The sequence below is a fragment of the Argentina anserina genome, chromosome 6 (genome assembly GCF_933775445.1).
Source record: "Argentina anserina chromosome 6, drPotAnse1.1, whole genome shotgun sequence".
Classification (NCBI taxonomy): Eukaryota; Viridiplantae; Streptophyta; class Magnoliopsida; order Rosales; family Rosaceae; genus Argentina; species Argentina anserina.
This window is the reverse complement of record NC_065877.1, coordinates 3,407,984-3,430,124: the sequence shown is the minus strand read 5'-3', so window position 1 is coordinate 3,430,124 and position 22,141 is coordinate 3,407,984. Positions and strand designations below refer to the sequence as shown.

General features: G+C 36.3%; 2 protein-coding genes across 2 annotated transcripts; both read right to left on the bottom strand.

Moving 5' to 3' along the window:
- Positions 1–12,973: 12,973 nt before the first annotated feature.
- Positions 12,974–14,051, bottom strand: LOC126799344 (nicotianamine synthase). Its single transcript, XM_050526529.1, has one exon. It carries the CDS (start codon positions 14,004–14,006, stop codon positions 13,014–13,016), a length of 993 nt encoding a protein of 330 aa, XP_050382486.1. The 5' UTR covers positions 14,007–14,051; the 3' UTR covers positions 12,974–13,013.
- A 5,860-nt stretch (positions 14,052–19,911) lies between these two features.
- On the bottom strand, positions 19,912–22,089 carry LOC126799370 (uncharacterized). The gene is made up of 2 exons (XM_050526570.1): positions 21,898–22,089; positions 19,912–21,050 (listed from the first exon to the last, which is right to left on the bottom strand). The coding sequence occupies exons 1-2, from the start codon at positions 21,965–21,967 to the stop codon at positions 20,194–20,196; spliced, it is 927 nt and encodes a 308-aa protein (XP_050382527.1). The 5' UTR covers positions 21,968–22,089; the 3' UTR covers positions 19,912–20,193.
- Positions 22,090–22,141: the final 52 nt, after the last annotated feature.

Genomic DNA, 22,141 nt, shown 5'->3' with positions numbered 1-22,141 from the left:
GTTGACATCGTTGGACTCTTTGAGAGTGGAGGACACTAATCTCGCATACCAGTAGAAACCACACCGACTTATGTTATCCGATGTCGACATTGATAAAAGGTAGCCACATCACAGTTGCAGGGGTTGTAGTTGTCACGATCCTGAAATTTAAGTGTTAAATTCGAAATCGAAGTCATAAAAAACTCTAAAACAATTTTAATAATTTGAAATCATCTTATAGTCACAGCGTATCGTAACTGATTTCATAATACGTCTCAGTCGATTTGATTATTACAAAACCAGTTTATAATTCAAGTATTATAACAAATGGAAATGTAAAATCCTCTCAATCCTCACCACAAATAGAAATAATGGAACTTCAAAATCTACAGAGTAGCCCTCCAATTCTACTAATCTACACCTGCAGAACTATCCCATACACCATCGAATAGGTGCACCGGGATTGTAAAGACAAACCCGGTAAGCTTTGCAGCTCGTATGAGTAAATCAACAGTATAACACGCATAGTATACACGAGAAAATACATAAAATATTTAATTATAAATGCACTCATAAGTCACAGGACGGCCCATCTGGATGTCCAATAATATCTGAAAATATAAGTGCTCATGAGACATTAGACAACCCATATGTTTATCCAAATTACATGTATAATACGGGTACTCATAAGATCCAGGTACTCATCTTTTACCCCTCATGCAGTACGCCGTCCGACACTGGGCAACCCATCTGTTACCTAATATCACAAAAATATGGGTACGCACGAGACCAAAGAAACTCATCTGTTACCCCTCATGCAGTACACCGACAGACAGACTAGAGCTCTAACTGAATCGTAACTGTCACCCGACCAAGGCTAGGTTCCGATACTGCCAACACGTCTGAAGACAGGAAAACATTTTAAAATGACTCAAGTTAAAACCACATACAATACAATCCTCACATGTTATTGTACAACAACCAAGCAACTCTTGCTCAAATAAAATAAATATTGGTGCTAAAATAAAACCCCTTTGGAAAATAAGAATGTGACAGTATATAATATAGCAATTCATATATATGTATCGTATTTACAATTTATACACATATATAACCCACTATTGATAGAGCGTTGGTTAAAACGTCTATAATAAACCCTGTAAAACATCATCGTTAGTATATGGGATCATCTAATCATGCAAGATTTCAATTAACATTTAGATTGACTTAGGGCCTAATCTAAATTTGCATGCAATCGAATTCAATGACACTTAGAGTAGAAATCAAATAAGATTACATTTAAGCACCAAATCTTTGTTGGAGACATGTTTCATGTATGGCGTCACCCACCATGGTTTCACATGCAAATTCCAAATTTTTTACCACTTTTAATCAACACAAACCGAACCTACTTAGGGCATGATTCGATTTGTGTCAATATGGTTGATGAATCTAGCACTCAAACACAATCTTAGGGATTGCATCCAACCACTAAATACATATGCACATATCTGAAAATTATCTAAAAATATGAGAAAGATGATTAGAACACAACAATAGAAATACAAACTCATTAATTATAAGAACATAGATTTGGCATAGTCTAAAAAAAATATCAAATACAACTGAAATTTAAAACAAATACAAAACCAATATTTCCACATAAATAACAACTTACAATCTTCATAGACAAAGAATTGTAGATTAACACAAATAGACGAAGCCATGGAGATGAGTTGCGAGAATCACACGTTGTAGGAACCTTGGAGGTGTGTCTTCAATGGTGAAACTCGGTGGAGATGATGATGGTTTTGGGGTGGACGGCTTGGCTAATTTGTGAGGGAAGTTTATGGTGGTGTTTTGGTAGAGTTTTGGCTCTTAAATGCTAATGAGAAGTGATCATATTTGAGAGGTGAAGCCATGTATATATAGAGGAAAGATGGAGGGTTTGAAATTGCTTCTTTCTTCCTATAAACATGCCATGCTTTAATCCCTAAGGTAGAGGTAACTATAGGACAAGGTAGAGGTAACTATACTAAGCATGGTGATAACATAGGTGATGAATAAAAGGCTCAATGTAGGCTCAAATGTGGTTCAACTAAGGGGTCCCAAATAGGGCACATATAGGGATACATGGTTGTTTGGCTAAAGTGGTGGTATTCCTAGAAATGAACCATAAATCATTTTCAAAATCAGAGCATTTTATGACTTAAATATTTCAACAATCACAAAAGTGAGTTCTAGTAAATTTTAGAGTCCATCAAAAGCTATGACACATAGTTATTGAATATGCAAAGAATAGTGAGGTTCATGAATAATCACGAAATTTCAAATTACATCTCATGAAAAAAAAAAGTACATATAGGCTCAAAAACTCACAGGTTGTTATGGACTTTACTAAAACATGTATGTCATAATCAATCAATCGAAATCTCACATGTTCATACCAAATCCACATCATCAATGAAACTTACAATTCAATTCGTATGAAATGCAAAACCATCATTTATGTATTTTAGAGACATAATCATCCTAGACTTTAGGGGCATCCTAAGACTCAATAAAGCAATATTTTTTTTTTGAATTTTTTTTATCATGACACAAATAATCAATGAACTTGCAACCCTACCCCACACTTAGAAAATTACATTGTCCTCAATGTAAGCTCAATAGTAAGAATGTAATTCACAAGCATAGAATAAGATCACATATCAACACATATACAAGTCAACCATAAGAGTGAAGGGATTAGAAAATTCAAACTCCCGTAGACGACTCCTCCACAGATACGGTTGAAATGGGTTGCCTCCCATGCAGCGCTTGAGTTTTATAGTCTCTCAGCCTAGACTATCTCATGTTCATTTTTCGTTAGGCGCATCTCTCACAATTGTCTTCTCATGCGTGTGCTCCTCAAATGGCTCATAGTAGGGCTTAAGTCGATGCCCATTCACTTTGAATGTCTTCCCTGTTTTATCATTTTGAATCTCAACTGCACCATGAGCAAACACGTTAGTAACAACAAATGGGCCAACCCAACGTGAACGAAGTTTCACTAGAAACAACATAAGCCTTAAATGGAATAACAGAACTTTCTGGTCCACTTGAAACTTCTTTCCTCTAATCATTTTTTTGTTATTATTATTATTTTTCTTTTATTCTTAAGTTTTTTTATTCTTTTTTTTTATTTTTTTTATTTTTAATGTTGCGAAATCTACATAAAGTATTACTAAGTCTAATTGATTTTATTCACACACAATCCTAACATTTAAGGTACGTGGAGCAGAGAATCTAACTGTGCAACGGACTGAAACAGCCCCAGGTAAGGGTCTTGCTTTATCCGATATACCTTAAAAGTTAGAATATCATTTTCTTTTGAAACTATATACATCTATTTATACAAAGTTATTTTCTAAGTTATAAAGCGAGGTGAACATGCGGCCTAAGTATGTTGTCTAGACACAAACTCATTCTTTTGTTTCAGAAGGCTAGATAGCTAGATTCAGAGATAGTCGCAAGGCATGACTCATTTGTTAGACACCACGGAGGCTACACCCTCGAAAGGATGTTTCCACTATCGACTCCATCACCGAGATGTATGTCAGTCTATGGGCCTCTGAGATCCAATTTTGTAAACCTTGAACCAGGGTAATGAAAATAGCATGCCCCTTACTCAGCTCGGAATAAATTTGTGTGTTAGACTGCTCGCAAAGTGTTAATAAAAGCCGCCCTCAACCCAAGTGACCTTAGCAAGGTACAAATGGAGGGTTAAGGCTAATATTAACAAAATGGACTTTACCTATTCCGTTCACTTTATAACTTACAATAAACTAAGCATAAATAAACATTTAGTTTCCTTAAAAATTATCTAAGTGTAACAAGTATCATATATGCATACTACAACAAAATTAAAACATTTATAACAAATTTTTTTTAAAAAAAAAATTTAATTTTTACTGTTACCTAATACTGTTCACATACATTTATTTTTTAATTTTTTTAATTTACTATTTACTGTACACAAAATTTATTTTTACAAAGATAAGGTTTTTTTTACAATTTATAAGTATTTTTACATTTTTACACTTACAAAAAAAAAAGTAAAAAAAAAAATTACAGAGATTTACTTTTTTTTAGATGTAAAAAAAAAACTTGTAATTGTTTTTACTGAATGTTACTATTCACCATACTATTCACAGGAATTTATTTTTACAAATATACAATATAGTACAAAATTAACACTTCAAAAAATTGAGATTTTCTCAATTCCCCGGCAACGGCGCCAAAATGATAGAGCGTTGGTTAAAACATCTATAATAAACCCTGTAAAACATCATCGTTAGTATAGAATAAGCAGGGATCGTTCTTTCCGGGGAATTGAAGGGAACTCTAAACTTTTAGTGTTAACAAATAATTGGGGGTTTGAGATTGATTATTAACTACTAAAATAAAACCTAAATTACTATTTACATGATCGACTTCTCTTTAACAAACTTAAACCAAATTTACCATTACACCATATAATTACAAGTTCGAACCTATCATGCCTTCTACTTCAACCAAGTACATACTTTTTAGACACCAATACAATTAGAGCCTTAGGGGATCATCTAATCATGCAAGATTTCAATTAACATTTAGATTGACTTAGGGCCTAATCTAAATTTGCATGCAATTGAATTAAATAACACTTAGAGTAGAAATCAAACAAGATTACATTTAAACACCAAATCTTTGTTGGAGACATGTTTCATGTGTGGCGTCACCCACCATGGTTTCACATGCAAATTTCCAGAATTTTTACCACTTTTAATCAACACAACCGAACCTACTTAGGGCATGATTCGATTTGTGTCAATATGGTTGATGAATCTAGCACTCAAACACAATCTTAGGGATTGCATCCAACCACTAAATTCATATGCACATATCTGAAAATTATCTAAAAATATGAGAAAGATGATTAGAACACAACAATAGAAATACAAACTCATTAATTATAAGAACATAGATTTGGCATAGTCTAAAAAAAATATCAAATACAACTGAAATTTAAAACAAATACAAAACCAATATTTCCACATAAATAACAACTTACAATCTTCATAGACAAAGAATTGTAGATTAACACAAATAGACGAAGCCATGGAGATGAGTTGCGAGAATCACACGTTGTAGGAACCTTGGAGGTGTGTCTTCAATGGTGAAACTCGGTGGAGATGATGATGGTTTTGGGGTGGACGGCTTGGCTAATTTGTGAGGGAAGTTTATGGTGGTGTTTTGGTAAAGTTTTAGCTCTTAAATGCTAATGAGAAGTGATCATATTTGAGAGGTGAAGCCATGTATATATAGAGGAAAGATGAAGGGTTTGAAATTGCTTCTTTCTTCCTATAAACATGCCGTGCTTTAATCCCTAAAACATGGAAAGTTTTATTCCCTAAAACATGCCATGTTTTATGACTTTAATGATCATCTTCTATTTAATTGTTGCATGACTTGGCTCCATCTTTTTTTCTTTAATTATCTTTTCAATCCAATCTGAAAATAAGAAAATAAAATCATAAGTAAGAGATAATTAGTTTCAAAACCTAACAAGGATTCCTAATCAAACTAGGACTCTAAACCAATTATGCGTTTTAACTCATGTAAGCACAAAAATGCATCCAATACCGCTCAAGACTCTTACTACGACTCAATGACTCAATAGTACAATAATAAGGGCTAAGCAAAGTACAAATTGAGGTAAAAACATGTTAAGAACGTCGCACAAAGTGCTCTTATCAACTATATCACATACGCATCGTAGTTTGTGCTTTTAAATAAAACATAAATATGAATCTTCGTCAATGGTAGTTTCGTGATAGTGAGATTTACTCACCATATTTTCCTGAGCGTAATTTCCACAGTACCGAAAGCAAATCCTTCACTTGTTTTGTCGATCACCTAGTTGTATAATAAAGTGGTTAGAAACATTACGTAAAACCTCAAATGTTGAATCAGTACTACTCTTTATTGTTCAACAATTTACGATTTTTACGTAATTACTGGTCACGTAAATAATGTTCATATAATATTGTTCATGTATTACTGTTCATGTACATACTGTTTACGTATTACGGTACACCAATGTACTATTTCATTTTAATTACTGTTCCACTAAATACTAATCACCGTGTTAGCCCCGTGCAATGGTGTCGCTGGAGGAGAAGCTTGGACGGCGGCGGTTTCTGCAAAATCTTCGAGTCGGCGGTTGAGCTCTGATGCAGCGTGGGTTGGCGTGTCGAGTTCATGGGCTGATGCTGAGGACCGCGTGATGCCTTTTGAGGCTGGCGGTGAGGGCCACAGAGGCCGGAGACGCGAGATCGCCGGAGGCGATTTTTTTTAAAGAGAGAGAGAGTCGGGGTCCAGAGGGGAGAGAGCTGCGGGGAAGAGAGAGAGAAAATATGGGTTTCTGTTTTTGGAAACTCTAGTTTCCAAAAAATTCCTTTTATAAAATTTCCAAAATCGGAAACCAACTTCCGTCGATAATAACTTTCACATACGACGTCCGATTAAGGTGCGTGACGTGTTCACGAATTCGTATCGACGAGCTCTACAACTTTCGTGAAGGAAGTTTTCAGAGATGAGCGACGGAGTAAAAGTCGACTCCCGCGTCGCGGAAACGTAACGTTTTAAATTTCCGAAGACTATTCCGTGTCATTTGACATCGTCGAGAAGGCGAAAAATGCGCTTTATTCAATTTTCCAATTTTAATAATTTCTATGAATTCATACAATTCGAACCCGGAAATCTGGGATATTACAGTAGCATATCGTCGAGAAGGCAAAAAATGAGCTTTATTTAATTTTCCAAGTTTAATAATTTCTATAAATTCATACAATTCGAACCCAGAAATTCGGGATACTACTGTAGCAGTGGTGATGACTACATCTCTGATCCAGCCCTGAGGGCCATTATCTAATTTCATTTCAAGGCAATCGAGGATCCCACATTACATGTTGCGCAGGGGCTTCTATTTGATCGATTTTCCCCGTTCCAGAAGTAAATAAATGTCTCTAACTAAGCAAGTTATACCTCAGAAACCCTAATCCATGGTTTAAAAAAAAAACAGTAAAATGGACATGCACCAACTTGACATGGTAGAATGGAAAACTAACAAATAATGATATTTCTTACGCTTCTCTGATTCTCTTAGATAAAACGATTTCGAACTTTGTTAATTTTTTGTTATGCATGCATGTTTGCTTCCTCATGCATGTAATTGTCAAACAGTGATATTGTCCGAAATGCATACATAAGTTCTCACACTCTTCTTATTAGAGGTGGCAAATGGGCCCAAAAGTCTGAGCCCGGCCCGGATTCGGCACATTAAAAATCAGCCCGGCACGGCCCGAGCCCGTTATCGTAATGGGCGGGCCAAGCTGAGATATTTTGGCCCATGGGCCCAGCACGGCCCGAGCCCGTTTTTAGCCTGGCACGACCCGAACACGATTAATTCATGGGCCAGCCCGTTAAATACATAATTTTATATTATTTATATCAATATTTAAACTATTATCATTATTAAACTTGATTATTATACTTTTTAAATTAAAATCTATTGATTATTTCATTATTTTAACTACAATATTTCACAAATATTATCAAAATACTGAATAAAACGTCATTATTTTGAGATACGTAACGTTTTAAAAATAAGATTATGAAATGTGTTGTAGTATTTTATTTATTTTACCATTCTAAATAGTTATATAAAATAAATATTCAAAATACATAATATTTTTTATTTTAATTGTGTCATATAATGCTAATGGACTGGGCCGGTCCGACATAGGCTTGGGCCTTAGGCCGGACCGAGCTTAATATTTAAGCAAATGGCCCGATCCGAGTCCGACACGACAAATAAATGGACCGGGCCAGCTCGACCCGGCCCGTTTGCTACCTCTACTTCTGAAATTAATTGGAATAATGACACCATTGTATTACTTCGTTAATGATCGTCATTGGTAAGATCGGTACATACATTATCTACTCATGACACGCAACAGAATGAATCAATAGATGCATTTTATACACTATTATCATGTAGACTTTTCTTAGATAGACGACATGCGCGAGTAAATACGTGGTTGTTTTTGACTATTTATTGAGCAATGATGGATGACTCAAAACCAAGGAAAAGAGTCGTGCAATTATATAGAAAGAGGCTTCTAAGCTATTGCAAAAGGATATTGCTCTTTCATATCTCTTGAACATGCCCTTTCAATTCTTTTTGGCCGATCGAAGATATGACGAGCCAACTTCTAACACCCAACATGCTCTCTGGTTATGAACCCAAACAAGGTCAACAACTGTTATGACTGCCAAACTCCGCTGCTATAGAACTAGGAATGATAATGAACATTGGATAAAAAAACAGTAAGAACTAAGAACACCACTTTTAAAGTCACGAAAAACAACTCTAAACGCCCGTATTTCATTAAGGGCCATCCGAGTTGATTTAACTGGAGGGTGCCAAACAACCGCTGTCACTCTAGGGGCCCTCTGGGATCGACATTGTTTTTTAAAACTCTTTGATATCCCTAAATCTTGAACTGAATTAGCTAGCTGCAAGCCTGCAATGATATCATAATTAGCAAACTAACTTTGAAAGTAATCAAGGATAGTTTGTAACATTTTTTTTGTTTTTGTTTTTGCCAACCGTCTGTTGATGTGATGAGAAAAAAAGGTAGAATATATCAATTATAGACTTGCAGTCATTTTTGGGGAAAATACATGCAGCAGAGCTTCTATACATACGCCTGCCCTAACGTAGCTAATTAGTAACAAATATCTTAGAGCTAGGCGGAGCTTCAAGAACCATATACATATGTGAATCGTCGCTTACCAGATTGGATGAAATCATTCAAAACAACAAGGATATGATATGATGAGAACTTCAAGAACCATTTAAATGTGAATCATTGCTTTCCAAACTGGATGAGATAATTGAAAATAACAAAGATATGATGAGATTGAGGTTACTGGTAACTTGATCAGACAAATATTTTGATTATAAGTATCGATTGATAAATGCTTTGTGTAGTACTTTTTGTTAATTGATGTTTTGTTTGGTACTTATTTATAGAGACATTTGATATTATGTCAGATCTTTGTAATCAGAGGTTTAAGTTTCACGTCCCATTTTATATTCGACGTTTTCATTAATAAAAACTTGAGAGAAACGCATTAGCCTTTACATAAAAAACTTAAAAAATATATATATTGATGAAGTATACTGTACCAGTTGACGATGGCTGGTTCATTGGAAATCTATATATACGGCTAAATAGCAAAGAATGCTAAACAAAACAAAGTTCTGGTCTCTCTCAATTTAATGGGTCATTTTCGATCGGAACTCTGAAGGTATCCCCTCCACTCAATGTGATTGGAGAAACCCTACTACTTATCCACATAAATATTAATATACAGAAAAAAATAAAGGTGCTTGAAAAATTATGGATTCAGTAGAGGAGGAGCTATAAGTTTACAAGAGGAAGACAAAGACATGCACTTGACGTGATATCAGAAAGATTGGTTTGACAGCTCCATTATATTTTCTTGCTCAGATCATAGAATTTGCGGTATAAAGAATTAGAACGACTAATTAAATGGAACTTAATTAGGCAGTTACCTCTTATGAACATTTTGGAACGTATCAATCATGTCAATGGTTGGAGATAGATCTTCCATCTTATGATGCAACTCTCTAAGAATTATATATGATAATGTAATTTATGCATGCATGGCCTAATTGTGAGGTAAGCACATTGCTCTCCAAAATGTTTATACATCAAGCAACATAAAGCATAATGCATAATAAGAACTTAATTAGAGAGTTATAGAACAGCTATAGCAAGTATATGGAGTGTCGAACTCAGATCTCTCCTGAGGCTCTTAATTATTATCACGTCTACTTAGCGCATCGATTACTAATGTAATAACCCTAAAATTTAAACGATGTTAGTTTGATTTGGAATTCTATAAAATTTCGATTCTTAATTAGAATGAACGTATTTGGTTGCGACGTTAGTAAACGAGAAACGGAAACGTTCTCGGAACGTTTAAATTGAAAAACGTTACATTCCGTAATGTTTATATCGACTTTTATTCCGTCGATCGGTTGCGAAAACTTCCTTCATGAAAGTTGTAGAGCTCGTCGATACGAGTTCGCGAGTATGTGACACGTTCGAATCGGACGTCGGAGGTAAAAGTTATTAACGTCGGAAGTTAGTTTCCGATTTGGAAACTAATATAAATAGAGTGTTAATGGGATTAGGGTTTCCACATTTGGGAACTCTCTCTCTCTCCTCATTCGGCCGCCCCCTTTCTCTCTCACCCTCTCGACACTCTCTCTCCCTCCCCGAGCTTTCTCTTCCTCTCCCAAAAACCTTCGCCACGATCTGGCAGCTCCGACCTCCGTGCCTCTCACCGCCGGTCGCCACACCACCACGAGCTCGACTGCGTCCTCTCCGAAGCAAGACGCGCCTCCCTTCATCGTCGTGGATCGACGCCGAGCTTCTCCATTCTCTACAACACACCGCCGCCGAACAAGCCTTCCTTTGACGAAGCTAGGGTGCAACACAGGTGCACCTCCATCAACCCCAAGGCACGGCGCCAACTACGAACGAAGGGGGAGACACGACGACTCACCTCCACAAGAAATCGAAACGATCGGTGACAAATCCGACGGTTCAAACGTTGATTGAGGTGAGGGATTAGTATAGCTTGATTGTTGTGTTGTTTGTGTGAATTTTTGGATGATTTGGAGCGGAGATGTTGGAGATCGGAGGTGGATTGAAGGGAGGGGTTACCGCCGCTCTAGGCGGCGCGTGGGAGTGCGTGGAGAGAGTAGGAGGCGGTGTGAGGCCGCGGGAAGGAAGAGGAGGAGGAGGAGGAGAGAATCGCGGTGGCGGTGGCATCACACGCGCTGCCACAGTGAGTGGCGCGTGGGCCCCACGCGCGGCCCGCCGGAGGTGGCGCGTGTGCCACACGCGCCGCCACGTGCGGCGGTGGGACAGTTTTGACAGAAGGGTATTTTGGTAATTTACTGTATACGGTAAATGTAAATGTAATTTTTATTTACTACGGTAAATGTAATTAAGTTTTACCTTCGGTAAATGTAAATATAAATTACTTTCAGTAAATGTAAAAAGTAATTTGTAAAAGGTAAGTAGTAAATTTTATTTACTGAGATTGTATTTACCTTTAAACAGAAATACGTATATAATATTTATACGTACAGAAATACGTATTAATTGAGTAATGTACAGTAACCGTGAATAGTGAACAGTGAACAGTAACTTCGTATAAACCAAAATTGCTGAACAGTAACCGTATATTACTGTTTTGGCATTTAAAGGTTTACGAAACGATTCTAAATTCTTTTCTTATTCTTTTAAGGTGATCGTTAAATCGAGGAAAGGAATTAGCATCGCGAATTGTGGAATTACGCTCAAGTCAATAAGGTGAGTAAAATCTCGCTGGATTACGAATCTACCCTCGCGGTGATTCAACATTTTTGCAAGTGTGTTTATTAAATGAATTACAACATGTATATAATTTAGTGAGCTACATATATACAGTATAATGGTAATAAGTACATATATATATATAGTTCATTAAATTACATACTGTTATTAATTCATTGAAAATAGTCATCTCGGTGACAGAAAAATGGTGCATGTGTATGTGATTTCAATGGTACGATATGATGTGAGATTATCGTACGTAATTTTTCAGGTGTTTATGAAATATGACATGTATAGGATATAGTGGACTATGTATATATTGTATAAATGGTAAATAAATACGAATGTATATAGTTTGCTATATAATATACTGTTATGATTTTTATTGTGGATATATCGTGAAAGTTTTAAAACGTACAATATGATGTGTGATTATTGTACATGATTTTATCACGGAAAATGTGAAATGTTGTGATTTGTCTTCGGACGTGATGTGTGGTACAATATGATGTGAGATTATTGTACATGTGAGGCAAGTCGGAACCTAGCCTTTGGCCGGGCGAAAGTTACGATACAGTTAGAGCTCTAGTCTGTCTGCCATAGTACTGCATGGAGGTAACGGGTGGTTATCTGCTCATGGGTACTCAGCTTGTTTTGGATGTTGGGTGGCGGGTGGTTGCCCAACATCAGCGGTATACTAAGTGAGGGGTAACAGATGTGTACCAGCGCTCATTAGTTACCATTTTGTGAAAATATTAGAGTAACCAGATGGGTTGCTAGTTTTCTCATGATTTTCATTATACTGTGTTGATGTGGAGTTGTGTCTTTTATGAGACGAGAATTATTTTAATATTTTACTCATACGAGCTGTAAAGCTTACCGGGTTTGTGTTGCAATCCCGGTGCACCAATTTCAATGGTGTAGGGGATACTTCCGCAGGTGCTGAGTAGTGGTGATTGAGTGACGACCCGAAGACTCGAAGTCGATCGCATCCAGTCGTGGTGAGGTTCCAGCGTGGATTGTGTGTGTGATTTGGTGTGATTTTATTTGTGAGGTTGTTGTGAGGATTATACAATTCCATTTGTTATATGTTGAATTATCATTTGGGTTTGTAATAATCGGCTTGACTGAGTTATATTTTAAACTCAGATGTGATCCGCTGTTACGCTTTAATGATTTCGATTTATTTGAGATTATTTGGTGTTTAACGACTTTAGAATTTTGAGTTTTTAGGCTCAGAGTTTTGGGGTCGTTACAACTAATACATTGACGGAAAAATGACAAACGACATACATCAAGGCGACACAAACATAAAAAACACTGATAAGTAAAGTTTTCATGAAATTTATTACAACTAAAAATGCCATGATACATATTAATTGGATATCTAACAATCAGTAGACTTATGACTTAAGAGGCGAGACATGTATAAAACACATAATACCCCAATTAACTGGACCTTATTTCCATGCAAATGATTAAGGAACATGAGTACATGACCTCATGAAGAAATTATCAGGGAGCACTTTATGAAAGCTGCTCCTGATCAAAGACCAATTCCTCGATCATATTGTTGCCATGATTGAGAGGATTGAAGGCTTCAAACTCAGAGCACTTGTTGGGCAGTTTTACACAACCAACATTAAGCCCAGCCTTCTGTTCGAGCGGCGATGAGGGTATCCCCGCCGGCGGTGCATACGAGGATCTCCTAGCAATCACAACCGAGTTAATAACTTCATCAGTAGGGTGAAAAACAGTAAGAACCTCAAACCCTATAAGATCAGCACAAGGTTCAATCACCGGATACAGAAAAGCCCTAGCACCATGAGCACTCCTAAGCATCAAAATCGCTCCGGGATTCATGTTCTCGGCCAAGTGCTCGATGATCTTCACCTTCGCAGACCTGTCCATCCCGACTAGAGCAGCAAGAAACACAACGTCATACTCCTTCAAACCAGTCGTGACATTCATTATGTCAGTGGTATGGAACACCATCCTCTTGGACAGGTCAGGATCAGATTTAACCAAGCCAAGAGCCTTGGAATTGGCCAACGGGTCGATATCATAGTTATGGAAAGAGGTGGCGGTGAGGTGGTTTGAAGCCAAAACAATCGAGGTGAGGGGAAGAGGTCCAGAACCCACAAAGGCGATTTTCGAAGGGACATGAGGAAAGTGTTGGGTAAGGATGGAGTGCTCGAGTTTGCTGAGCTTGAGGTAGTTGGAGTAGTAAGGGAAAATGTCGAGATGGTCAAGAGGGTATTCATAGGAGCCCAGGATGGAGGAGAAATGAGACTCCAAGAGTCCTTCTGCTTCTCCGCAGAGTCTTATGAGGTTGGACCTTATTTCTTGCACACTTTTGCATAATTTGGTGACATCGATTGGATATGGTGGCATGCATGTGAGAACGAGTTGGGTGAAGAGAGTGTTGACATCTTGGGAGGGTTTGAGGCTCTCGAGTCTTGAGATTTGCTCGTAGAGTTGGCATACTCTTTGGACCAAAACATCGCCATGGCAGCACATGTCGACACTATGAGGATATGAAGTGAAATGAATGAGAGTAGAAAGATTATTAGCTTAGCTATCTCGAGATGGTGTTCCTCCGAGGCTTTGAAGGTCGTTATTTATGGGCACAAGTGGGTCACTGTTGTGAAAGATTTATATACATTATTAGTTATGCTATGTACGTGGGTCTCGCGTATAAGTTCTGATAAGTTTATTAAATTTTAAGTCGTATAAGTTCTCATAAATTTATTAAGTTTTAAGTTTAAAAGTAAAAGAATGAAGTGATTCAAATTTTTATATCTCATATGTTGTTTGAAGTTACATGAGATTCATATCATCAACTTATTGCCACCCGGAATAGTATAATTTGTCATGGTAATTTTGACATCAAATTAACTTAAACCCGGATATTACTTAGCTAGCAAATGACAACTTTTTTTATAAAGAAAAAAATAATTACAACTTTTTTACGACAAAAAAATCACACAACTTTATATCTAAACAGTATTATGATGGTTAAATTCTTGAACTTAAAACATATATGAACTTTTTTTCTTTTCTTTTTGTATACAAAGAGAACTTCAATAGTTTAACCTAGATAGTATTTACCATCATTAATTTGGATAGCTCTCTGGATACTTTTTTTCTTACATACATGAGAAAATTTCTTGGGAGTAGGATCGAGGCCATGATCCCAATGCCGATAGGTGCAATTAAGATTTCAGAGTAATACCATGAAGGCATGAATGCGTCTAAGCCTATCCCTTTTGTAGAAATTGTGCTGGATACGTATCTCACATTGAATGCAGAAAAATGAGTACCAGAATGGCAGTGAAAAGGCCAGCAATTTGGTATTGTATTGTATCTGGGTACTTTTTTCTTCATAAGTATTACGGTATTACCAGTGTGGCACTGCATCTGCATGTACTTGAGTTCATGATGTTCATCCTCTTTGTAACTCTGACACTGTTACAACTTATATATATCAGGTCAACTTTGAGTTTGATGAGTAAGATGATGAAAGCTAAGATAGGTTGAAACTTGAAAGATTCTATTCCTCAAGCTTTCACACACAAAATGACACTATATTAGATAAAATAGACAAAACTAAATCATATACAAAAGAAATAAAATGAATTTCGATGTTTGGGTGTACTGCAGGTCTCTCTGGTTACTATCAGCATCATTCATTTCACACTAAACATTTTCAACCGATGCCTTATCCTCTTATATTACAAACAATGATTCCAAGTCCAAAACTATACAATCCCTTATTTTCACGTATTAACATAAATTCGATATCCCCAGATAGCTTTACGATGGTTGGCATTCATGCTCCAGCTATATTTGCTGTGCAAATCAGCTCACCGTTAAACTAAGTTCTGGGTTGTACTTGTATTAAGTGATACTAGTTTGATATGTTTTAACTCTTATGTTACTGGACCTCACCGGGAATGAGTTTAACTTTCGCCAACCCTAAATTTGTCAAAACCCTAACCCTTTCCAAGTCATAGATCCATTCAGCTTTTTTTTCTTTCTTTACACTAATTTATTGCTTAAGGGCATTGAACATTCAAAACGACTAATTCTACACCTTCCAAATAGGTTTATATCTTTATGCCTGATAATAATAATAAGTAATCAATGGTACGGTCCAGTTCTGCATTCTGGTTCTGCAACTATATAAAATTTTAAAATTTAAATAGGTTCATTTAAATACTACCAGCTATTTGAACGTCATCAACAGTATATACTGTATGATATCGGTGCAAAGAAAAAATCTATGCTGTTTCAAGTTTCAGCATAAATTAGTTATGTTCAACCCCATCAAATTATGTTGACATCTGCATTGAGTTGTTCATTTACCGTCCTTCGTAAAAGGACTATAGATATATATAGTAGCTTCCACTCTATACAGTTCTTGGTTTCTTTTGTCCTCTATAATCCCAATAATTGCCCTTACATAAACTGGATGGCCACTATAATCCCAATAATTAAAGCTCCTTTGAACACTGGATGGCAAAGACTACAATCCCAATTCTTCAACGTCCTAGATTTTCATATGGTATTTGTTTAGATTTTCTTATTTTGACACAAACAGTACCTCAAATTTCTATTTCAGCCTAATTTTAGTTTATTCCATCAATTAACACCGTTAGTTGTTTCATCTCCCACCAATTTTAGGGACATTTCGTCACTTCATTTCCCTCCGATTTCATCTTTCATTTTCCTCCAATTTCAACTTATATTTAAAATTAAAAAAACAAGTTGATTAATTCATATCATTTCATTATAGAATTAATAAGTATCATTCATTTACCACAACTATTATAAACAAGTTAAAGTTCGCAATTATAAAATAAACCAGCATATATTTCATATTGTATATGTCCATCAACCAACGACCCTATTGGTATAATAATATGCTTAAAAACTCTATCGTAGGCATTTAAAATGTTTCAAAAGTAAAAGAAAATGACTATATAACAATTGGTTTGAATTGTATAAAATGCTGGCTATAAACTAAATGAGATTAGTGAGAAATAAAGTGATGAAAATGCCCTTACAAATTAGTTAGAAATAAAGCCACTAACGGTGTTAATTGACAAAAGAAACTAAAATTAGACTGAAATAAAAACTTGAGGTATTAATGCGATAATTTTCAAATATGATGTACTAAAAATTAGAATAATCAATAATTAAGGTACTATTTGTTGAATTCTATCGTGTCTCTTAATTTCTTCTAGATACGTAGAGCAAACATTCTAATGCAAAATCGAATGTAAATTCATGAATCATGAATATTTTCAAATTATATAAACCATTCTGACGAGCAAGAACTTGCCTTCTCCCGATCGCGAGTTCTTTTTCTTGTCGTTCCATTGAATAATCAATGAAAAACCCCACTTGGGGAGGTGTGGTAAGCTGTAGATGTAGACATTTGATATGTTGAATGGATGTATGGTTTCTTATAATGTTCTTTTCTATTGTTCCGTTGTCGTTCTACTACAGTACTATTTTTCGCTTTCGCCTATTGAGCGGTAATGCGACTACTCGACGTTGAATTCAATGAGATATATTCTTTTCCATACAAAGCTCTTTCTTTTTAGAATGATAGGAAATCACACATTATTTGTCATAACACTAAATTAACACTTAGAAAATAAGACTGAAACTGTAACTCTTTAGAAAAAAGACAAACACATATTTGAGATTTTCAAACATGTCTCGAACCGTAAATAGTGCGGTCTTGAAAATTCAGTATCAATTTCTTTATCATAAAAAAAAAAGTTTACAAAACTAATCATATAGTTGTGTGTGAGTTTTCTTGAAGAAATCAAACAATTTTATTTCATTAATAATTTCACATACATAGACAGTAGAGGGACGTACTACTCATATATCCGGCCTTGAATCACACTAATACATACAGCATGTTGAGATTTACCTCTGGATCATGAGTTGGCCGTAATGAGCTAGCTTCAACTTCTCTCAAGTCTCAAAGTCATCTATGTTAAACAGCGACAAGCGTGGCCCGTGGACCAACTGTACCGATATTGTCCAAACTTAACCACCTCATAGGTGTTGGGTTTTAATCACAAAAGGCCTCGGTACAATTGGTTATTATCCACCCACTTATAAGCTTTATTTTCTTTGTCACTTCTTAGATGTGAGATCTCTGCTCTCCAACAATCTAAGGAATAAACATTTTGACTATCTCAACAAATTTGTCAATGTATATAAGTTTACAAACATCTAGACCATCTTTATAGATTTAAACTTCAATATTGCTCTAGGTCAGGCTACGATACGTTAACATTTCTCACACGTGAACTATTTTTCCACTTTGAGAATGCATCTTACCAATTAAGAATTCATGTCATAACTCACAACTATTAAATTTAACATTTTAAGGCTATCTCAATTTTATCATATAATCTATATCTCTATTTTATATTTCATTCAGGAAAATGCCATGTACCCAAAATTTTTTTCACCAAAATAACATCCCAAATGATGTGGCACATGCCATGTCATCAGTATATAATTTCCACACGGTATATTATTTTACAACTATTTATCTATTGAAAAAAAAAACAAAATAAAAGAAATTATTTCTCGTATTTAATAATAGATGCAATTGAAACTTTTAATTTCTCCATTGTATTCCACCAAGCCACCGTCATCTGACCTTGGAAGAAGATGAATTAGACAAACATAAGAGTCAGTCGATCACAACTAGGCATCAACCCTGTGATCTCCGCAACTCTATAGGACAAAACTTCTTCTCACTTTCCTTCTTTGCTTACAATAGTATTCATGTGAACATATGAAATCTAGAAAACTAAGCACACTTCATAATACAAGAAAGAAGATGAGAAGTTGCATCAAAATTGCGCCCTCATGCTTGGGATTGCATTAGTCTGGTGCGTATTATTAGTACTGAGATTAAGGTTAATTCCTATCTTCTTCCTCTATTTGGCTCATATTCAATACGATTTGATTTCTACAAACAAATTAATTCTTATTTACACATTAGAAATAATCAGGTCAACAAAGATTATGTGGCGAGTGTCACGTTACTTGGGATTCATATTTGGTATATATTTTTGGGATCTGTAACATTACTCTTTCATTAATACGGTCAATTAACGCACCGGTATAAAAAAATTCACGTCCAAAATAACGAGAGAAAGATTATAAACCAAGATTTAACTCATTCATAGAATCGATTGATTTCGGTATAACAAAAATTAAAGACAAAGTTATGCTGGGTGTGCCATCGGGCACTAATGAAAGGTAGTGCCTCTAAGCATGCATAATATTAAAAACAAAAGGATCCAAAAATAAAGCTAAGGAGGGGCAGCATATTGCCTGGCTAGAATCAAGTCAAATTCACAATGGCGTTAAAGCAATCGCTGCGTGTCTCCCTCGCACTAAAAGCTATGGCTGTGCGCTAACCACACTTCTCCATGTGCCTCACACTGGTCCTGAATGTGATGGGCCTCTCAGATCTCGACCCACACTGTTCTCAAGTCCATGCTGACCATGCAGCCCCCTGTTCTTGGGCCACTCACTTAGCTTAATAGATTTTGGCTCAGAGATTGCAATAGGGACCAGACCATATCCAGAGTGCTTCCTTGAATTGAAGTGCAAGCAGTTGCTTTCAGTTTTGGAGAAGATGTGGAAGAGTTTTGCAAGTTATGTGTTCTGCACACGTCCTCTTGGTCATAGTTGTATCACTGATGGAAGCTCTTCTATATGGTTATGCCTTTTTGGTGGTGAAAGAATGGTACAGAGCATAAGTTTCCATTTTCTGTCACCTTTCGATGGTGTTGCTAGCGAAAAACAGAAGCAGTTGATCAGATGTGCTTTCATATGTGTGAAGATATGGAAGAGTTTTGCAAGTTTTGTGTTCTCCACACGTTCTCTTGGTCATAGTTTTATCACTAGCTAGTGAGTTTGGGAATGGTTTATCAAAGTGTCAGTCTTAGCCTGGAGAGGCTGTGTATAGATCAAAGTGCAAGTGCAAACAGTTGCTTTCATTTGTAAGAAGATATGGAAGAATTTTGCAAGGTTATGTGTTCTCCACACGCCATACTGGTTATAGTAGCTAATCTAGAAATAATTTATGACAGTGAAAGTATGATGTAGATCAAAATTTCCATTTCCAATACCTTCTGCTAAAGTCTCAGCGAAACTGGGAGTAGTTGATCAGAGGTGCAAGGCCATAACCAGTGATAAACTGAGAACCGAGAAGTGCACTATTCTTTTTCAAAAAGGACATGAAGAATATCTACTACACTCGAACTCAGTTAACCAAAACATCTACTATCTATAAGGTACGAAATAAATGAATGTGCATTTACTTGGTTCATTGAAGAAAAAACAATGATCTCTGGTTTATAAAGAGTTGACCATGTCTTTAAGAAATATGAACTGATGAAGCCTACAGACAATGGCCTTGGCTTTGGATTACAATAACAACAGCAGAAAATCATAGCGAATCACACTTGTATATGAATTTTACAGAAAAGGTCAGTGCAAGAATGTAACTAATCTATATGGAAGTACCATGTAACGAAATATGCACCAATATGAATGAGTCACGTACTGAAACTATACCTATATGGCATCTACAGAATAGAACTGTGAGTAGAAGAATTGTAATGAAAAACTTTATAGTTCACAAAGCTCATTTGTCTTACAGCTCTTCATTGGGAGATTCGTATGAAGACTCATATACATTAGAATCTTCAGAGCTTGTGTATGCAGGGGTTTCACTAACATAAGAGTCATCCAAACTTTCATAAGGAGGAGCTTCACCAACTTCACTACTTTCGGCTGTACCAAAAATAGCATCATAGACCATCAATTTGATCCTACCTCCTACCCAGCTGCCCAATTGACTGATGTAAGAATCTTCAGAGCTCGTGTCTGTGGGGGCTTCATTAACGTAAGAGTCATCAGAACTTTCATTAGGAGGAGCTTCACCAACTTCACTACTTTCAGGTATACCAAATGTAATTATGTAATTTACTCCACTAACCACATCATAGACCATCAATCCTATCCTACCTCCTACCCAACTTCCCAATTGACTTCCCAGAAGATAACCAACCCTCCCGAGCCTTTGGTCTCCAAGAAAGCCTCCAGCATAGGTGCCAAACAAGGTGCCAGTGCCCCTGACGATTCCTTCTGTCACCGCACCACCATAGTATATAGCTTCAAAAAAGTCCCATCCAGACGAGATTATAGGACCTATTATTCGCTTGGCTTGCCGTTTTTCTAATTTTGCTGCCTTTGTTCCTGCTTTCTGCGCTAGCTTGGCCGCTTCATTAGATGCCATCCCCTGTGACAATGCATCAACCAAAGCACTTTCTATTGCTTTCTGCCTGGCTGCCTCGATATGAGCAGATCTGAGGTTGTTAGCATATAGTTTCACACCCTCTTTCACCCCACAAGCTAGTGTTCCAGAACTCATATCAAAACAATTCATGATTGTAAACTTCCCACTCTGAGACGAATGCTCTTCCCCAACCAGCTGCCGACATTTTTCAGCTATATAAACAGAAAACAAAAAAGCCTTAGCCTATAACAGAAGAAAAGTGCGTATACTTGAATATTACTAAATAACACATATATTCGATGCATCAACAAGACTGAATAACTGATGGACATATGAACAGGCGATGAGAACATAAGACTTCAAAGGCGTAAAATCAGAATTTTCCTTTTAGATGTGCCTCAAAAACTCCAAATGTGTTTTAACTACATTACTCTGAACAAGATCATTTCCCAGATACGAGGTGCTTAAACAATGTTATGCATCGTTCCATTTTAACAAGAATGCATGTAACATTACAACGATAACTGAACACTAATATCTGGTTGTGATTCACCTTCCTAGTTACAACAGTCTAATACAAACGACCGCTCCACACCCTTCAGCAGAATCATATCAACCTGATATTGAAGACCAATTCTGTTCTTTTTCCTAAAGCAAAATAGATTCTCAAGTGCTGCAACCACATTTTATTACTTCCACACACAGCATATTAGCATAACCACAAAGATAAACATATCATCACCACATTGCAATCAACTCAACCTGATCAAATGAGAGATTTGGTTAAACAACATGTACTAATGTGTGATCCGGGTTTTAGCAACAATGAACATAACTAATCAACTTCAATTTTCAATAAAATCTTGAAGTTTCTCAGCAACTAAACACTGAATGTATATGATTCAAGACCCAACGAAACAAAAAGCACAGATCTTTACATATTCAACTAAACTTCCCAATTCTAAAATAAGATAAACAGAAACTAAATGTTCCAAATTTGAGTTCTAGTTGAGCACTGTCAGATAGTAATCCAATGGAGTAAAGCAAAGTGAGGGTCACCTGTGATACTGAGGACGATGATCCCAACTACGAAGGCCGCTACTTGAATCCTACTCATCTGGAAATCCATGGGAGTTGGGACCAATTTGGAATGTTAAGGAAATCCTAAATCAAAGCTTGGGGTATTGGAACTGGAATATGGGGAAGCTTGAAGAACAGGGGAAGAATCTACGAAGCCGTGTTCGGGTTATAAGTCAAGACTTGACATTTATGAGTTCCAATTAAATCACAGCCGTGTTTGATT